Source organism: Malaclemys terrapin, chromosome 1 (assembly GCF_027887155.1).
Source record: "Malaclemys terrapin pileata isolate rMalTer1 chromosome 1, rMalTer1.hap1, whole genome shotgun sequence".
NCBI classification, from domain to species: Eukaryota; Metazoa; Chordata; order Testudines; family Emydidae; genus Malaclemys; species Malaclemys terrapin.
The window spans coordinates 24,530,459-24,547,166 of record NC_071505.1 but is presented as its reverse complement, the minus strand read 5'-3'; the positions used below and the strand labels follow the sequence as shown (position 1 = coordinate 24,547,166).

The window sequence follows — 16,708 nt, the reverse complement described above, 5'->3', positions numbered from 1 at the left end:
CATCACAGCATGTATGGAAGATATAATAACTTTTTGATGTTATTACTTACAACGACCTCTGTCAAGGCTCCTTCCCCACTCTGAACTTTAAGGTACAGATGTGGGGACCTGCATGAAAACTTCTAAGCTTAACTACCAGCTTAGATCTGGTCCACTGCCACCACTCCCAATGTGCTAATTCCCTTCCCTGGGTAGCCTTGAGAGACTCTTCACCAATTCCCCGGTGAATACAGATCCAAACCCCTTGGATCTTAAAACAAGAAGAAATTAACCATCCCCCCTCCTTTCTCCCACCAACTCCTAGTAGATCAAGATCCAACCCCCTTGGATCTAAAAACAAGGAAAAATCAATCAGGTTCTTAAAAAGAAGGCTTTTAATTAAAGAAAAAGGTAAAAATCATCTCTGTAAAATCAGGATTAAAAAAAATAACTTTACAGGGTAATCAGACTTAAAGAGACCAGAGGAACCCCCTCTAGCCTTAGGTTCAAAGTTACAGCAAACAGAGGTAAACACCCTAGCAAAAAGTACATTTACAAGTTGAGAAAACAAAGATAAAACTAACACACCTTGCCTGGCTGTACTTACAAGTTTGAAATATGAGAGACTTGTTCAGAAAGATTTGGAGAGCCTGGATTGATGTCTGGTCCCTCTTAGTCCCAAGAGCAAACTCCCCCAAAACAAAGAGCACAAACAAAAGCCTTCCCCCCACCAAAATTTGAAAGTATCTTGTCCCCTTATTGGTCCTTTGGGTCAGGTGTCAGCCAGGTTACCTGAGCTTCTTAACCCTTTACAGGTAAAAGGATTTTGGAGTCTCTGGCCAGGAGGGATTTTATAGTATTGTACACAGGAGGGCTGTTACCCTTCCCTTTATAGTTATGACAACCTCCTTAAAAGCCACTTCTTCCAGAAATCTTTCCTACCCCCTTCTTTTCTTCAGTAATTTGCCAACTTTCTCCCTTTTCTCAGCAATTGTGCTGTTTTCATGTTTTGTAATTTGGGGCATGATCTTGCAAACACTTATGAACATGAATAACTAACTCACATGAGTAATACCATTAGACCAGATAATGCCCCCAAGATCCACCTATGTAGGGTCCCCTTTCTGTGCAGATGTCTCCTTCCAATGTAAGAGGATTGGGAAGGTCCGGAGTAGAGATGGGCAATTTCATGCTGGATGGGAGGAGAGGGGAACACACATCTTATCCCTTGACTAGCCCTAAGAAAGTTCAAATAAAAGGTAATCTTGGCTGTAAGAGCCTATCCACAGTAGAGGTTCCTTCCATTAGGGGTATCCTTGGGTAGCCATAACTAGGGAGAGCCCCTGGTTTCAACTACTTTGGAGATACACTACCAAACAAGAGTGCCACCAGAAATAAAGGGACAATGTAAAGGCACACTGTCTTTGTGGGGCCAGGCGGTAGGGTTGCCAACTTTCTACTCACACAAAACCAAACCCTTGCCCTGCCCCTCCTCTGAGGTCCCGCCCATGTCCCACCCCTTCACTGAGGCCCCACCCCCACTCACTCCATCCCACCCCCTCACCTGTTACTTGCTCTCCCACCCTCACTCACTCATTTTCACTGGGCTGGCTCAGGGGGCTGGGGTGCAGGAGGGGGTGAGGACTCTGGTGGGGGGGTGCAGGCTCCAGGGTGGGGCCAGAAATGAGGGTTTTGAGGTGCAGGAGGGAGCACCAGGCTGGGGGGTTCAGCTGAGGGGTTTGGAGTATGGGAGGAGGCTCCGGGCTAAGGCAGGGGGTTGGGGTGTGGGGGTGGGGGGAGTGAGGGCTCTGATATGGGGCTGGGGCTGATGGATTTTGGGTGCAGGAGGGTGCTCTAGGCTGGGACCAAGGAGTTTGGAGGGCGGGAGGGGGCGCTGGTGCAGGGGGTGCGAGGGCTCTGGATAGCAGTGCAGACTCTGGGGCCTGGGATGAGGGGTTTGAGATTCAGGAGGGTGCTCCTGGCTAGGACTGAAGGGTTCAGAGGGTGGGAGGGGGATCAGGGCTGGGACAGAGGGTTGGGTCGTGGCGGGGTGGGGAGTGAGGGCTATGGCTGGGGGTGTGGGCTCTGGGGCGGAGAACCTGTTTTCTGTCACAGGCCATTAACCCCCAGAAACCAGGGCTTTGGGGTGGAGCCTGGAGCTGGAGCAGGGAGCAGCTCCGGAGCAGTGGAGCTGCAGGTTTTTGCCTGGAGCTGAAGCGGAGCCGGAGCACAGCTCCAAAGCCCTGCCAGAAACCCACCTAGGGGGCGCAGAGGCTCGGGGCTTCCCCCCACAGTGAGATGAATAGGCCCAGTGACTCGCGCCCTGCAAGGAGGCGCCGAGACTCAGGGCTTCCCCCTCACAACAGGGCGAGCTGGCGCTCATGGCTCCTGACCCGCAGGGGGTGCCACTGGCCAGATGAAATTAACCATGGGGGCGCCACCAGATCCGGACCACGTGCCCTCGGTTTCCCAAACCCTGCTTACGCGTAGGAGCCAGGAGGGACATACTGGCTGCTTCCCAGGAGCCCGTGGAGCAGAGGCTAGCAGGGAGCCTGTCAGCCGTGCTGCGCAGCGCCACCAACTGGACAATCAATGGCCCGGCCAGCAGTGCTGACCAAAGCCGCCAGGATCCCTTTTCGACAGGTGTTCCTGTCGAAAACCGGACACCTGGTCACCCTAGGGCGGCCCTGGACTTTTGTGGTTCTGTAGGATTTGTTTGGTTTAGGGATGATCCTGCACCTCTCCAGCAGAAAAATGTGAGGGGAAACTTCAAGAAATCTTCCAATTTTTCCTCTTTCTTAACATTCTGCTAGAAGTTTTACTGAGGGAGAGGCCATGCCAGCACATTGAATTCAGTGGAACTGCTTACACAAGCAAGTGGTTTTGAAACAAGTCCCTTAGGTTGTAAACTATTCAGAGAGGGAATGTGTTTAACTGTGGTAACATGATCACTGTAATTCAGTTTATGTATTTGGTGTTGTTTTTTTTGCTGGTCCTTTAATTATCATGATTAATTGTTGCTATTTGAGGTGTTACTCACTACATAAGAATTCCTGTATGGACAAGATCATAGAATCATAGAATATTAGGGTTGGAAGAGACCTCAGGAGGTCATCTAGTCCAATCCCCTGCTCAAAGCGGAACCAACACCAACTAAATCATGGTCTGGGGCGGAGATAATGTAATGTTTTTAGTATTTGTGTCCTGTTTGTAAATTTCATGACCCTGTGAGGGAAGATCTGTTTACAGGTCTGTCGCATCTTACGCGCATTTAACATGTGCGATTTCAACTTTACGCGGTCAGCAAAAGCAAAAAAAAAAAAAAAGAGAAAAACAACAATTTTAATACTATACCTGTAGTGCGGGCGATTTTGCCCGCCATTGAACTCAATGGGGTTTTGGCTATACGCGGTTTTCGCTTTACGCACTAACCGCGGAACGGAACCCCCGTGTAAGATGAGACAGACCTGTATATTGACTTGAGGGTGATACTAAAGCTCCATGGATGTATGTAATATTTTGAGCCCTAAACAGTAAGCTCTCTGGGGCAAGATTGCCTTCTTATATTGTGTTTGTATGGTACCTATAATGGGCCCCCATAGGAGCTACTTTAGTACAAAAAATAATCTGACTTTATTCTGCTGAATATATGTACATTACAGAAAAACAATTAAAATCTAACATGGAAAAAATATGAACAGGTCACAAAATAGTAAGATGTGATTATAAAATGTATTTAGAGAGAGACTCCTCTTTAACACATACTAATTCCTTCACTACAGAAAAATAAATGTAATTAATTGAGTGTTGACAAAAATCTCAATGACAATTTTTTTCTCAGTTATCTGATTCACTGGAGTCAAACTCCTCCCAGTATTCACCATCAGCCAAATAGAGCGTACTTTGTGACTCAAACCAATAAAATCTCTTCCTACAGCTCAGGAGGAAACAAACTTCTGAAAAACCTCTTGAATTATAGCAATTTGAATCAAAGTGTTAGTCTATACTATAAAGACTTTGCTGGTATAACTACACCAGCAAAGCTGCACAGCATATACCAGTAAAAGGACCTAAACCATCTCCTCAGACAACAATCTGTACCAGGGGTCAGCAACCTTTCAGAAGTGGTGTGCCGAGTCTTCATTTACTCACTCTAATTTAAGGTTTCGTGTGCCAGTAATACATTTTAATGTTTTTAAAAGGTCTCTTTCTATAAGTCTATAATGTATAGCTAAACTTTTGTTGAATGTAAAGTAAATAAGGTTTTTTAAATGTTTAAGAAGCTTCGTTTAAAATTAAAATGCAGAGCCCCCCAGACTGGTGGCCAGGACCCGGGCAGTGTGAGTGCCACTGAAAATCAGCTCGCGTGCCAGCTTTGGCACATGTGCCATGGGTTGCCTACCCTGATCTATACCATTAAAAGGACTCTTTGCCACTATACATTTTATTTACAAAGATGGTTTTGCTTGCATAGCTGTACTGATTGGGGTCTGATTTTTGTCTCCCTCTTCACTTCTAGCCAACATAGCTATTTTGGTAAAATTTGTAAATCTGGCCTACAAATGCCTCTCCACCACCTCAAATCACTTGGAGGTGAGGGCTCTCTGCACTTTATACGATGATGCCAATAAAGAGGTGCAGGTATAGCTCTCAAAACATTTGACTCTGACTGTGCTGTAGGGAGGATTGTCTTCTATCTTTCTATCTACAGAATTATAGTGTAACTAAACCATTAGATGGGTTTTATAGCATTTATACAATAGAGTGGGACACAGTCTCGTTACAGCTTTCATTAAGGCAAACCTCTGAAAGCGATCATTGTGTGGTTTTCTTTATTTGAACACAGGTCTCATTCCAACTCATATCTTTTTGTTTTCTTCATCTCTTGCATATAGGGTTGCCAACCCTCCAGGAATTAAAGATTAACCTTTAATGAAAGATTGTCATGTGATGAAACCTCCAGGAATAAACCCAATCAAAATTGGCAACCCTACTTGCATAGCGTGTGTGTTTCTAAAGATCTATAAATGCTGAATATTGGTATTTTTATTACTTCACAGAATTTTGAAAAAATGAGTGATGCTGGTGAAGAAAGTTCCAGTTCCAGTGACTCAGAACCAGAAACAGAGAAAGCGGAGCCTATTTATGCCATAGCTCCATCAATTAATATCCAAGATGAGGGATCCATTGATGTAGCTGCAAGTCCTGCATTTCAGTACCTCGATGAGGTACTGTATACCAAGCTTTCTATAATACAAGTGTTAATAGTTAGTCTGAAATCCAGCAACTGTTGGTAGCAACTGAAAGTTGTTACCATTTTTTGCTGTTTGGCCTATATGAAATGAGTTGGTGATCTTCTCAGTTTCCTAATGGATAGGGACCCACATCACAAAAACAACCACAACAAGAAGATCTGGTGTTGTCAATTTTGGCAGAGATGTCAAGGATTAATGGGAGATGGAGACAGATTTGCCCTCCATAATAAAGATGGTGTCTTACGGTCAGAGTTGTTTGGGCTGGAGAAAGCTTGCACTGCAGTTGCCCATGCTGAACTTCTGTGAGTTAAGAGGACTTCATTCTCCAGCGCTGCAAATCTAGTACTTTTTACAATAATTATTTTTACTTTAGAGAAGAAGTTATTAAACTTAGAATAGTCTTCAATAAGGTGAAATAACCATACAATAAATCACAAAGCATTAATTTTACTTTTACAGATGATGCAGCTGACAGCCCCAGTGGTAGTCTGCCTTCTTTCTTCCCTAACCATTGGAGGACAGGGACCACAGAGCTGTCTGGCTATCTTACAAAATTAGAACATGCATAGGGGGCATATATCTTGCAGGATGGAATGCACACGCAATAGTATTTCTTTGTAGGTAGGGAGACCATGGACATGGTCTTGAGGAGGCTGTGAATGGTGCTGTTTTATTTTTATGCTATGTAATTATTTTTGCAGCTAAAATGATGATTTTCACAAAGGCTGCAGGGGCGAGAGGAAAGCTACAGTTAAAAAGCATCACAGGCACTGTGAGCTGCTAGTGGTAGCAGAAGCCATTTGGAGCAAAGCAGCTTTGCAGGGCTGCCTGCATTAAAGGAACTGTTAGATATTTAATTAAAATGTTTAGAGTAATAACTTGAAAGTGCTTTCTGTTAATTTGGTAATAATCATATCCTGGATTAATAAACCCTTTGGTCTTCGACCTCAGCGTTCATTTACAATAAATATAAATACAACATCTTCTGAGTTTAATGAGCCCAAGATAAAGTAGTTACTTTATAAACAGGAAACACTCAAAGCTATCATAAACTCAAGGTACCACAGTACATGACAATCTCCTAGATACTCAATTCAGTTCAAAAGGGATCCCTTAATCCCCGGTATTTCTTTAAATTGACAGCCTGAAGTAACAGCTCCAGAATGAGCTTCACAACTGCCTTCTCAGTACTATGAACCTGCCTAAAGCTCAGTCACATAGATCCATATTGATGAAGATTAAACTAAAACTATAACATAGCTAACTGACCTTTTGGGGGATGAGGTACAGAGCTGCTGGGAGAGGTAAATGCACTTGCAAATTAGAAATAGGACAGTAATTCCAAAAATTCTCAGTTATTTCAACTTGTGCTCAGATTTACATGGAGAATACAACTCATGATGAAAGGTAAAAAATTATGGATTTATCTATAACTGGTCCCTAATGATTCTACTTCTTTGAATGAAATGGTCAGAAAAAGCTTGGCAGGAAACAGAATTAGGAAATGAATCTCTTGATTTAGAATTTACTAAGGGCTCAGTCCAGCCCCTTCCCTATGGTAGAGGCCTGTAATGTTAAATATTAACGTATATTCACAGTATAGACTTATGTGATAAAATTATAGGAAATTTCTGCAAATTAGAATTGCTAGAAGTACAGAGAAGGGCAACAAAAATGATTAGGGTATGGAACAGCTTCCATAACAGGAGAGATTAAAAAGATTCGAGCTGTTCAGGTTAGAAAAGAGATGACTAGGGTGAAGGGAGGGGATATGATAGAGGTCTATAAAATCATGAATGTTCTGAACAAAAGGAATAGGGAAGTGTTATTTACCCCTTCATATAACACACGGGGTCACCCAATGAAATTAATAGGCAGCAGGTTGAAAACAAACAAGTAGTACTTTTTCACACAATGTACAGTCAACCCATGGAACTCATGCCAGGGGAATGTTGTGAAGGCCAGAACTATAACTAGGTTCAAAAAAGAATTAGATAAGATCATGGAGGATAGGTCCATCAATGGCTATTAGCCAAGATGGCCAAGGATGCAATCCCAAGCTCTGGGTGTCCCTAAGCCTCTGACTGTCAAAAGTGGGACTGGACAATATTATTAACCACTTATGCTAAACAATCTGTTCCACCTTGTATTTAGCTGTGACACACAGGGGATGTTTCCCAGACCTGAAGAAGAGCTCTGTGTAATCTGGAAAGCTTGTTTTTTCTCACTAACAGAAGTTGGTCTAATAAAAGATATTACTTCACCCACCTTGTCTTGCAAATATCCTGGGACCAACACAGCTACAACAACACTGCATATGAAGTTTGGCAAAGTTATAAGCAAGTGAAAACGGGGTCTTATGGGAAGTGCTGGACAACTTTAGTAGGTGGTGCACTTCTAATATTAAACTTGAATACAGAAAACGAGCGTATAAAGTGCATAAGGCATTTGTGAAAGAGCTTTTGCTGTGATTTTTTTAAAAGGAGCTAATAGACTACTTTATTCTCAGTGTAATTTTCAACAATTACTATTTGTACTTTCTTTTTTGGTCAGGCTTTTCATTTCTTAGTCACATTTATTTTCTTCCAATAACATGCATTTGGTTTTGTTCAATGAACTTATGGAGTACTCAGAGATAAAATGTATGACTTCAGTCACAAAGAGGTCTGTGCATAGATGCTGAATTCAATTTCTATGAGTAGCTTTCAAAGTTTTCCACTTGAACGGAAGCAGATTGTCTCTGGTTTACTGGTTAGTCATTTATGCCTATTTAGTAGCAAATACTTTATCAATAGAGACACCTTTCAGTATTTTAACATTTATTTTAGAATATATAGTCCTTTTGGCAGTGAACCTCCTGTTCAACTCCGTCTTGCTTTTCACATGTAAATAGCAGATTGCATGTTTGACTCTTGCTGCACAAAGTATCTCTTCTTATTATTTCGTAACACATTGTGACATTATGTAGCCTGCTTGCAATGGGTAAAAACATTAAAAATGGTTCAAGGGATGAATAAAAGCCACTTAGTCCATCAAGATGTGTTCCTTTTCAGCAAGTTATTTACTACCAAGATTACATCAAGTTGACTAAATAGTTCCACTGCTTTTTCCATTAGCAGTGTTGCGGGGAGGCAGGGGGGAAGGGGGCTGTTTCATGCATTTGAATCTGATAGATGCATGGAAATGAACATCCAAATGGTGTTTTATTTTATTTTTTTACTGGTGTTGAGTTAAAATGACTGATTGCTTTATGTTTCTACCATTTATTATTGAAATGTTTTTGTAGGTAATCTTCATATCCTGTGAACATTTCCCGAAATCCCATTTTCCTCCTGTGTAAACCAATAGAAATAAATCCTTGGAATCTATTCTCTATGGATTACTTTAATTGGAATCTCTTTTGTATATCATAGCTTATCACTTTAAGTTTTAATAGATATATTTATAGGGCAAATATGTACCCCATGAAATAAACTCCTTTATTGTCATCTTGCAGGATGACTATGAGTCGGCAATGTGACGTGGCGGTGAAAAAAGCCAATGCGGTCTTGGGATGTATTAGGCGAGGTATATCTAGTAGAGATAGGGAGGTCCTGCTTCCGTTGTATAAGGCGCTGGTGAGACCTCATTTGGAGTACTGTGTGCAGTTCTGGTCTCCAATGTTTAAAAAAGATGAACTCAAACTGGAACGGGTGCAGAGAAGGGCGACTAAGATGATCAGAGGAATGGAAAACCTGTCGTATGAAAAGAGATTAGAGGAGCTTGGGTTGTTTAGTCTGACAAAGCGAAGGCTGAGGGGGGATATGATTGCTATCTTTAAATATATCAGAGGGGTTAATACAAGGGAGGGAGAGGAATTATTCCAGTTTAGTACTAATGTGGACACGAGAACGAATGGATACAAACTGGCCGGGGGGAAGTTTAGGCTTGAAATTAGATGAAGGTTTCTGACCATCAGAGGGGTGAAATATTGGAACGGCCTTCCGAGGGAAACGGTGGGGGCGACGGACCTGTCTGGTTTTAAGATTAAGTTGGATAAGTTTATGGAGGGAATGGTTTAATGATAAAACATAGTAGCCAAGGGAAAACAAGCAATGGTACATGAACAGCATAATGGCCAACAAGGGTCAGGCTAGAGACTCTTGCCTATATGCTCGGGGTATTACTGATCGCCATATTTGGGGTCGGGAAGGAATTTTCCTCCAGGGTAGATTGGCTGAGCCTCTGGAGGTTTTTCGCCTTCCTCCGCAGCATGGGGCAGGGATCACTAGCAGGAGGGTCTCAGCCGATTGAAGTCACTAAAACACAGGATTGGGGACTTCAACGGTAGAGTCCAGGGAAGGGTCTTGCGGCCTGCATCATGCAGGGGGTCAGACCAGATGATCATAATGGTCCCTTCTGACCTTAATGTCTATGAGTCTATGAATTTGGTTCATTCTAGACCACATTTGTAGAATTTGGCCCTAAAAATAAATAAAATTTACCATGCTTTGATTTAAAGTTACTTGTGCATTATCTAACTTTTTAGATGCCTGAACAATTAAGTAAAATTAACATAATTCTTCCAACAATTAGTTGCAACAAAGAGTTCACTCCAAGTTTACAGTTACCCTCTGCTGTAATAAAAACTTACATACAAAGATACTAGCCTGAATCCATTACCTGACCTATCCTAAAAACAAAATGCTCATCATAACTAACCTGCCTAAGACAAAGGCTTGAATGAACAGATAGGTTTTTGCACTGTGCCCTGAGGTTGATCTATATTCTTCATTCATTGCAGCTGATAGCTCAGTAGTTTGAGCATTGGCCTGCTTAACCCAGGGTTGTGAGTTCAATCCTTGAGGGGGGCATTTAGGGATCTGGGGCAAAAATCTCTCTGGGGATTAGTTTTGCTTTGAGCAGGGGGTTGGACTAGATGACCTCCTACAGTCCCTTCCAAGCCTGATATTCTATGATTTTCTCATATCTTATACTCTATATTTATATTTTTTGTTTTTTTGCTTTTTTTAAAAACATCTCAGAATTTATGCTTAAGGCCTTTGTTTACTCTGTGGCAGCAATCCCCAAATTCCACAACAAAGTTAATTTAGTCTGCTGTAAAATACTCTTCATTCCCACCCTGTCTCCCTGCACACTCACATGCACACACACAACAATGATTCTGAATTGAATTTGTCACTGGTTATATCGCAGGCTCTGAGTTCTCTGCAAGTTATTCAAAATTACAAACCAAGTACCATTCAGTCAGTTTACTCCATCTGTCAAATGACACCTGATAATGACATATTGGTTCCATTCTTTTGTAAATCCTCCTACCTTTCTCCAAATGCCAGGTGAAATAAATGGGCCCTGCAACATGCCCTGAAAGTCAATAAATATTTTGGATCAGGTGTGGGAGGGCATTCCAGTGCTTGGTCCCTGCCAGCCCAGTTGCTGCCTCTCTCTTATATCAAAGGGGACCTAGAATCAACAATCTGCTGATTATAACTGTGTCAGTCTATCCTGGAAAAAGAGACTGTCTCTTGGGTAGAGTAGTCCCAGACCATTTAGGTCTTCTTAGGTCAAAACCAAGATCTTAAAATTTATCTGGAAGCTTACAGGTATCCAGTCTAAGTCCTGGGAACAGATGTCAAGTGTTCTATCTATGAGACACCCGGCTTAAGAAATTGATAGCTGTCTTTTGCACCAGTTCTAGTTTGGGAATGGATGACGGTTGCAACATCTGAGTACAAAAGGTACAGAAGATAACATTATCTACACCTAGACGGAAGGCTTTCACCCCTCAGCTCACAGAGAGCCTAGTAAACTGCCTTCTTAATCCACTGTTGCTACTTGATCTTCAAATGTAATTTTTGATCTAGCTGTACTCTTCAGGTTCTACATTTGCATAGCTAATGGCAATTGAAAGTCCTTAATCTTAGGGTCAGATATAAGCTCCACCATCTTTTCTGGTTATTTCTTCCATCCTATCAATATTTTGTTTTGATTTAACTTTTACTTCAAATTGAAAATGAAATATAAGTTCATCTGAGAATCTCCAAAGTGATCTTAGACTTTGGTTTTCAGACAAAATATGAACAAATTAAATAAAGATATCCTATCTCCTAGAAGGGACCTTGAAAAGTCATTGAGTCCAGCTCCCTGCCTTCACTAGCAGGACTAAGTACTGATTTTGCCCTAGATCCCTAAGTGGCCCCCTGAAGGATTAAATTTACAACCCCTGGGTTTAGGAGGCCAATGCTCAAACCACTGACTTATCCCTCCTTTAGCTTTAAAGTTGCTTTAGCTTTTCTATTTTCAGGTCTTTGGGATCATTCATGATTCTTTGGACTTAAACTCACAAATCATTAGCCAATATTCAATTTTTAAAAATAATTAGTCTGTTACAGCCTGTTGTGTGACTAATAGAGAACCCTATTTTCCTTAACTATCATTTTTATTTCATTGTACTATTGTTTCTTCAAAATATATGAATAAGTAGCTAATTTCCTTTGTAAATCACAATTTAAAGCTACTCTCACGCTGTCAATTTCTGTGCCCCTCAGACATATTGGAGTTTTGACAAGTACAGTTTTGCAAGAGGTTGTTTTTTCCAGCTTCTGAGAAGCTGTAAACAGGCCTGTTTATGCAAAATAAAGTTAGATCACATTTTTCTAGAAATATTTTGTTACATGTGATTAATGGTGCAATTCCACGGATGATGAAAGTAAATCAGCTGTTAAAAAAATGAGTAGCAAAGGCTTATGAAAATATGAATTCAGATGTGGAAAATGAAACATGAATAAAGAAATACTATAGTAAGACCTACCCATATTTGGGTTGACCACATGGATATTTGAAGACCTGAGCTCGGCCCTGTGGATTTACACCTCTACCCCGATATAACATGAATTCAGATATAACGCGGTAAAGCAGCGCTCCAGGGCGGGTGGGGTGGGGGGAGGGGGCTATGCACTCCGGTGGATCAAAGTAAGTTCGATATAACGCAGTTTCACCTATAATGCAGTAAGATTTTTTGGCTCCCGAGGACAGCGTTATATTGAGGTAGAGGTGTAGTATTTTGGTACCTGCGCTCTATCTACTGCCACTCCAAACTGGCCTTGGCTTTCTGTCATCTCATTATGAACACAGAATTGCTATGTATGAGGAGACCAATAATTTCATGTTTATGATGATTATTTTCTGTAGCATTTTAACCAATTTACAAATTACAACATGCAACAGGTTCAAACAAAAATCACATGAAAAGCAAAAACTACATCACTTTTTCATGCCAAAATTGAAGTTTAAATATAAAATTCCTCTCTCCTTTTGAAACGAACTGAATGCATGTGACCCTTCTGAGCTCTAGTGGGATGGCATTTTGTAGACCCAGGGATGCAGAGGTAAAAATAGAAGCTGTACCTATCGTACTTCTGCAAGTTCCTGAGGATTTTTTTTTTCAAATACACCATTCTGACTCATCTTGAAGAAAAAGATGGAATGGAGGGAAGGTGCCACAACTTCTACTGCATTGTCCACAGAATGTACTTTATGTGGCAACTGCCACAAAATCCTCCTCTCAGAAACAGAAATCCTGTTTTTCCGGAAATCCAGCTGCCTTCCTGTCTGCCATGCCACCTAACTTTTTTCACTGGGCAGGCTTCAGCTGTCTTCTGCCTGACTCTTCCTTACTCTGAAGAGGGAATTCTGACTGTTTTCAGTTCACGTGATCCACGTAGGTCCTGAATCTGTAGAAGAAGGAAATCTCCAAGAAAGCTTCTATGACCACGCTACTGCAGGCTGGTGACCTCCCCATATCTTTCAAGGTAAAAACTGGAACATACCCCCTACTGCCTATGTGAAGCCCACCTCCTTAGGAACCCAGTCTCCATACCTACTCCCATCTGCATCTATTCCTTCCAAGTGCCTGTCCCCATCCTGTTCCCATCCACTGGTGCTTCCACCCCAACCCCCATCCAGCTTCCCAGTTCCTACCTACTTCCACCCTTTTTCTTCTTTCCCAATTCTGTCTTTTCCATCTTACCAAATGCTGTCTCAAACCTGCTTCTACTGGTGCATTGTCACTATCCCCTTCCATTCATACTTACTAATGCCTGTGCATTTGTCAGCCAGAAGGAGGCAGAAGGCACTTCCCTCTCAGCAGGCCAGTGGCTAAGCAATGTTTTCCCTCAGAGTTTGAATCTCTATTGCTCCATCCTCAGAGATTGATGGACCTGATAGAAGAGATCCTCCAGTCAAGAAGGACTTAGATTCTGACTTTAGTCTGCAGTAATTAGTGATCTGCCAATACAGGTGTAATTATCACACTCCCTTTATCCTCATCCAATTGAAAGACAAGGCATAAAGTGACAAAATCCCCATGAAACTTTATGGGCATTTTACCCTTTCCAGTATCAGCTCAAGCTCAAAATGATAGATGGGGCTTGTGCTCATTAATTAAGGGCAATATTGTGGCTTTCACACTGTCAATGAAATCCTGTTTCTGCTGCTTTGGATCCGTGCAGCATGGGAAAAGTTGTCTGACAAGGATTCTTCAGATGGAAGAACTTTTCCATGGTGCATAGACTAGCGATGAATGTAAATTTGTCTTACTTTGAATATATTTTCCTTATTTTTTTTCCTCCACTCAGTGCAGGAGGAAAGGGCAAGACATTAAGGAGCTGGTTACATATTTCTAGTTCTTCAAATATTTGCGTGGATCCCACCGTTTGTGTGTATATGTACAACACAAACAAAACATCTCATAGTAACCCTTCTTTCTCTGCCCTGCACAGATTTAGACTTGGCCCTGGCATGTGTTAGAGATGCCTAAGAACTACTTTAAACTACACCAGCTGGCAGTGTAGTCCCCAAAGAACCATCCACCCATTGAGAATTGGCAGAGTCCAATGGTACATTGAGCAAGCTCCCTGCACTGGATAGGGTGGAATGACATAGAAGCTGGCTACATGCCTGACCAACCTGATTGCCTTCTATGATGAGATAACTGGCTCTGTGGATATGGGGAAAGCAGTGGACGTGATATATCTTGACTTTAGCAAAGCTTTTGATACTGTCTCCCACAGTATTCTTGCCAGCATGTTAAAGAAGTATGGATTGGATGAATGCACTATAAGGTGGATAGAAAGCTGGCTAGATAGTCAGGCTAAACGGGTAGTGATCAATGGCTCGATGTCCAGTTGGCAGCGGGTATCAAGCAGAGTACCCAAAGGGTCAGTCCTGGGGCCAGTTTTGTTCAACATCTTCATTAATGATCTGGATGATGGGATGGATAGCGCCCTCAGCAAGTTCGCAAATGACACTAAGCTGGGGGGAGAGGTAGATATGCTGTAGGGTAGGGATAGGGTCCAGAGTGACCTAGACAAATTGGAGGATTGGGCCAAAAGAAATGTGCTGAGGTTCAACAAGGACAAGTGCAGAATCCTGCACTTAGCATGGAAGAATCCCATGCACTGCTACAGGCTGGGGACCAACTTGCTAAGTGGTAATTCTACAGAAAAAGGACCTGGGGATTTCAGTGGACGAGAAGCTGGATATGAGTCAATAGTGTGCCCTTGTTGCCAAGAAGGCTAACAGCATGTTGGGCTGCATTAGTTGGAGCACTGCCAGCAGATTGAGGGAAGTGATTATTCCCCTCTATTTGGCACTGGTGAGGCCACATCTGGAGTATTGTGTCCAGTTTTGGGCCCCCTACAGAAAGGATGTGGACAAATTGGAGACAGTCCATCAGAGGGCAACAAAAATGATTAGGAGGCTGGGGCACATAACCTATGAGGAGAGGCTGAGGGAACTGGGCTTATTTAGTGTGCAGAAGAGAAGAGTGAGGGGAGGATTTGATAGCAGCCTTCAACTACCTGAAGGGGGGGTGGGGTTTAAAAGGGGATGGAGCCAGGCTGTTCTCAGTAGTGGCAGATGACAGAACAAGGAGCAATGGTCTCAAGTTACAGTGGGGGAGTGTCACAGTGTATGCACACCCCGTCCCCCTTTGGGGCAGGGCAGTATCACCGCAGTTAATCTCCCTGGCAGCCCTTGGGCAACCGCAGAATCACTATGGTGGCCCTTGGACACAGGGCAGTACTGCCTAATGGCTAGAGTCATTATGGCGGGGAAAGGTGGGGGCCACTGGGCCCCTACCCAGGGCACTAATAGCAACAGAGTGGTCTGTCACTGGGTCAGCGGGGAATCCCACTGAAACATGCTGACTTCACCATGGCGGGAGATACCACTCGCTCACCCTCCCTGGGTCACTTCCTACCGTAGTTCCAGACGCTGCTGTCTGTGTGGCGTATGGGTCTCTGAGCTCATCAGTTTGGACGGTTCTCCAGTGCTCCTTAGGTGCCAGGCCTTCAATCTGGCTCACAGGGTCTCTGGCTCTTGCAGGCAAGGGCTGTGGCAGCTCTTCAGCTGGTGCTCCAGCCAAAGGTCCTTCCCCTCCGGCAGTCAGCCCAGAATGAGCTGGGCTACTCCTGTTTATACTGAGGCAGCAGTTGGAGCATGCCCAGCACGGCCTGGGGGGGGCAGGACTTCCGCCACCCATAGTGTGGGGTTAACCCTTTCTTTTCCAGTGCAGGGTATGCACATCCTGTCACAGGGAGGTCTAGGTTGGATATTAGGGAAAACTATTTCACTAGGAGGGTGGTGAAGCACTGGAATGGGTTACCTAGGGAGGTGGTGGAATCTTCATCCTTAGAGGTTTTTAAGGCCCAGCTTGACAAAGCCCTGGTTGGGATGATTTAGTTCGGGTTGGTCCTGCTTTGAGCAGGGGGTTGCACTAGATGAGGTCTCTTCCAATCCTAATCTTCTATGATTTTATGATTCTATGTCAGCTTTACACCAACTGAAAACTCACCTCTCCTAGGGAATCCTCATCTAGTTATATACAGCCATTATCTAGCCTCTTTGCACTGCCCAAGTGTCACACTGGCCAGTATAATTCAAAAGATATTTTGTAACTACAAAAACCTTTATGCTTTCTTAAGCCAAAATATTTTTAATCTAAATAATAGTGGGTTAAAACCAATATATTGTAAATAACCATATTTTTAAACCCTCTGGGTAATGGCATAATTCTAAAAGTGCTTGTTACCAAACTATATAAAAAAGGGCAAGGTACCTAGAAAAATTGCCATTTACATTAACAGTATTATAGGAGAAAAATAATTTTTCTGTTTTGTATATGATGCTGAGTGAAAGTAGTTAGAATAAAAAAATTCTTCTTGCTGTTGATCTATGTACATCTACTTGCTGAAATGTGCTCATCGATGTCTTTTTGCATGGTACCCATGGTAGTGACAACATGTTTCAATAGAAAGTAAAATCTGTGCCTTTTCTATCCAAGCTCTAAAAACCTGACACAGCTGCAGGAAGAATTTTCAAAACATCAGCTTGTCCTGGCACATTTTACATATCATATGCTTGAAAGACTTCTGGAACAACAGAAAAGCTATATAACTATGTTAGCACAAATA

The 16,708-nt window shown here is 42.6% G+C and overlaps 1 protein-coding gene across 3 annotated transcripts in view; it reads left to right on the top strand.

Annotated features, from left to right (window-relative positions):
• The window catches only part of CCDC146 (coiled-coil domain containing 146), a 120,963-nt gene that overhangs the window by 12,780 nt on the left and 91,475 nt on the right, over positions 1 to 16,708 (top strand). For all 3 annotated transcript variants that reach the window (XM_054017647.1, XM_054017640.1, XM_054017634.1), the window contains exon 2: positions 5,040 to 5,207. In XM_054017647.1, coding sequence (XP_053873622.1) covers positions 5,052 to 5,207 — 156 coding nt within the window. In that variant the 5' untranslated portion in view covers positions 5,040 to 5,051. The remainder of the gene's footprint in view (positions 1 to 5,039; positions 5,208 to 16,708) is intronic.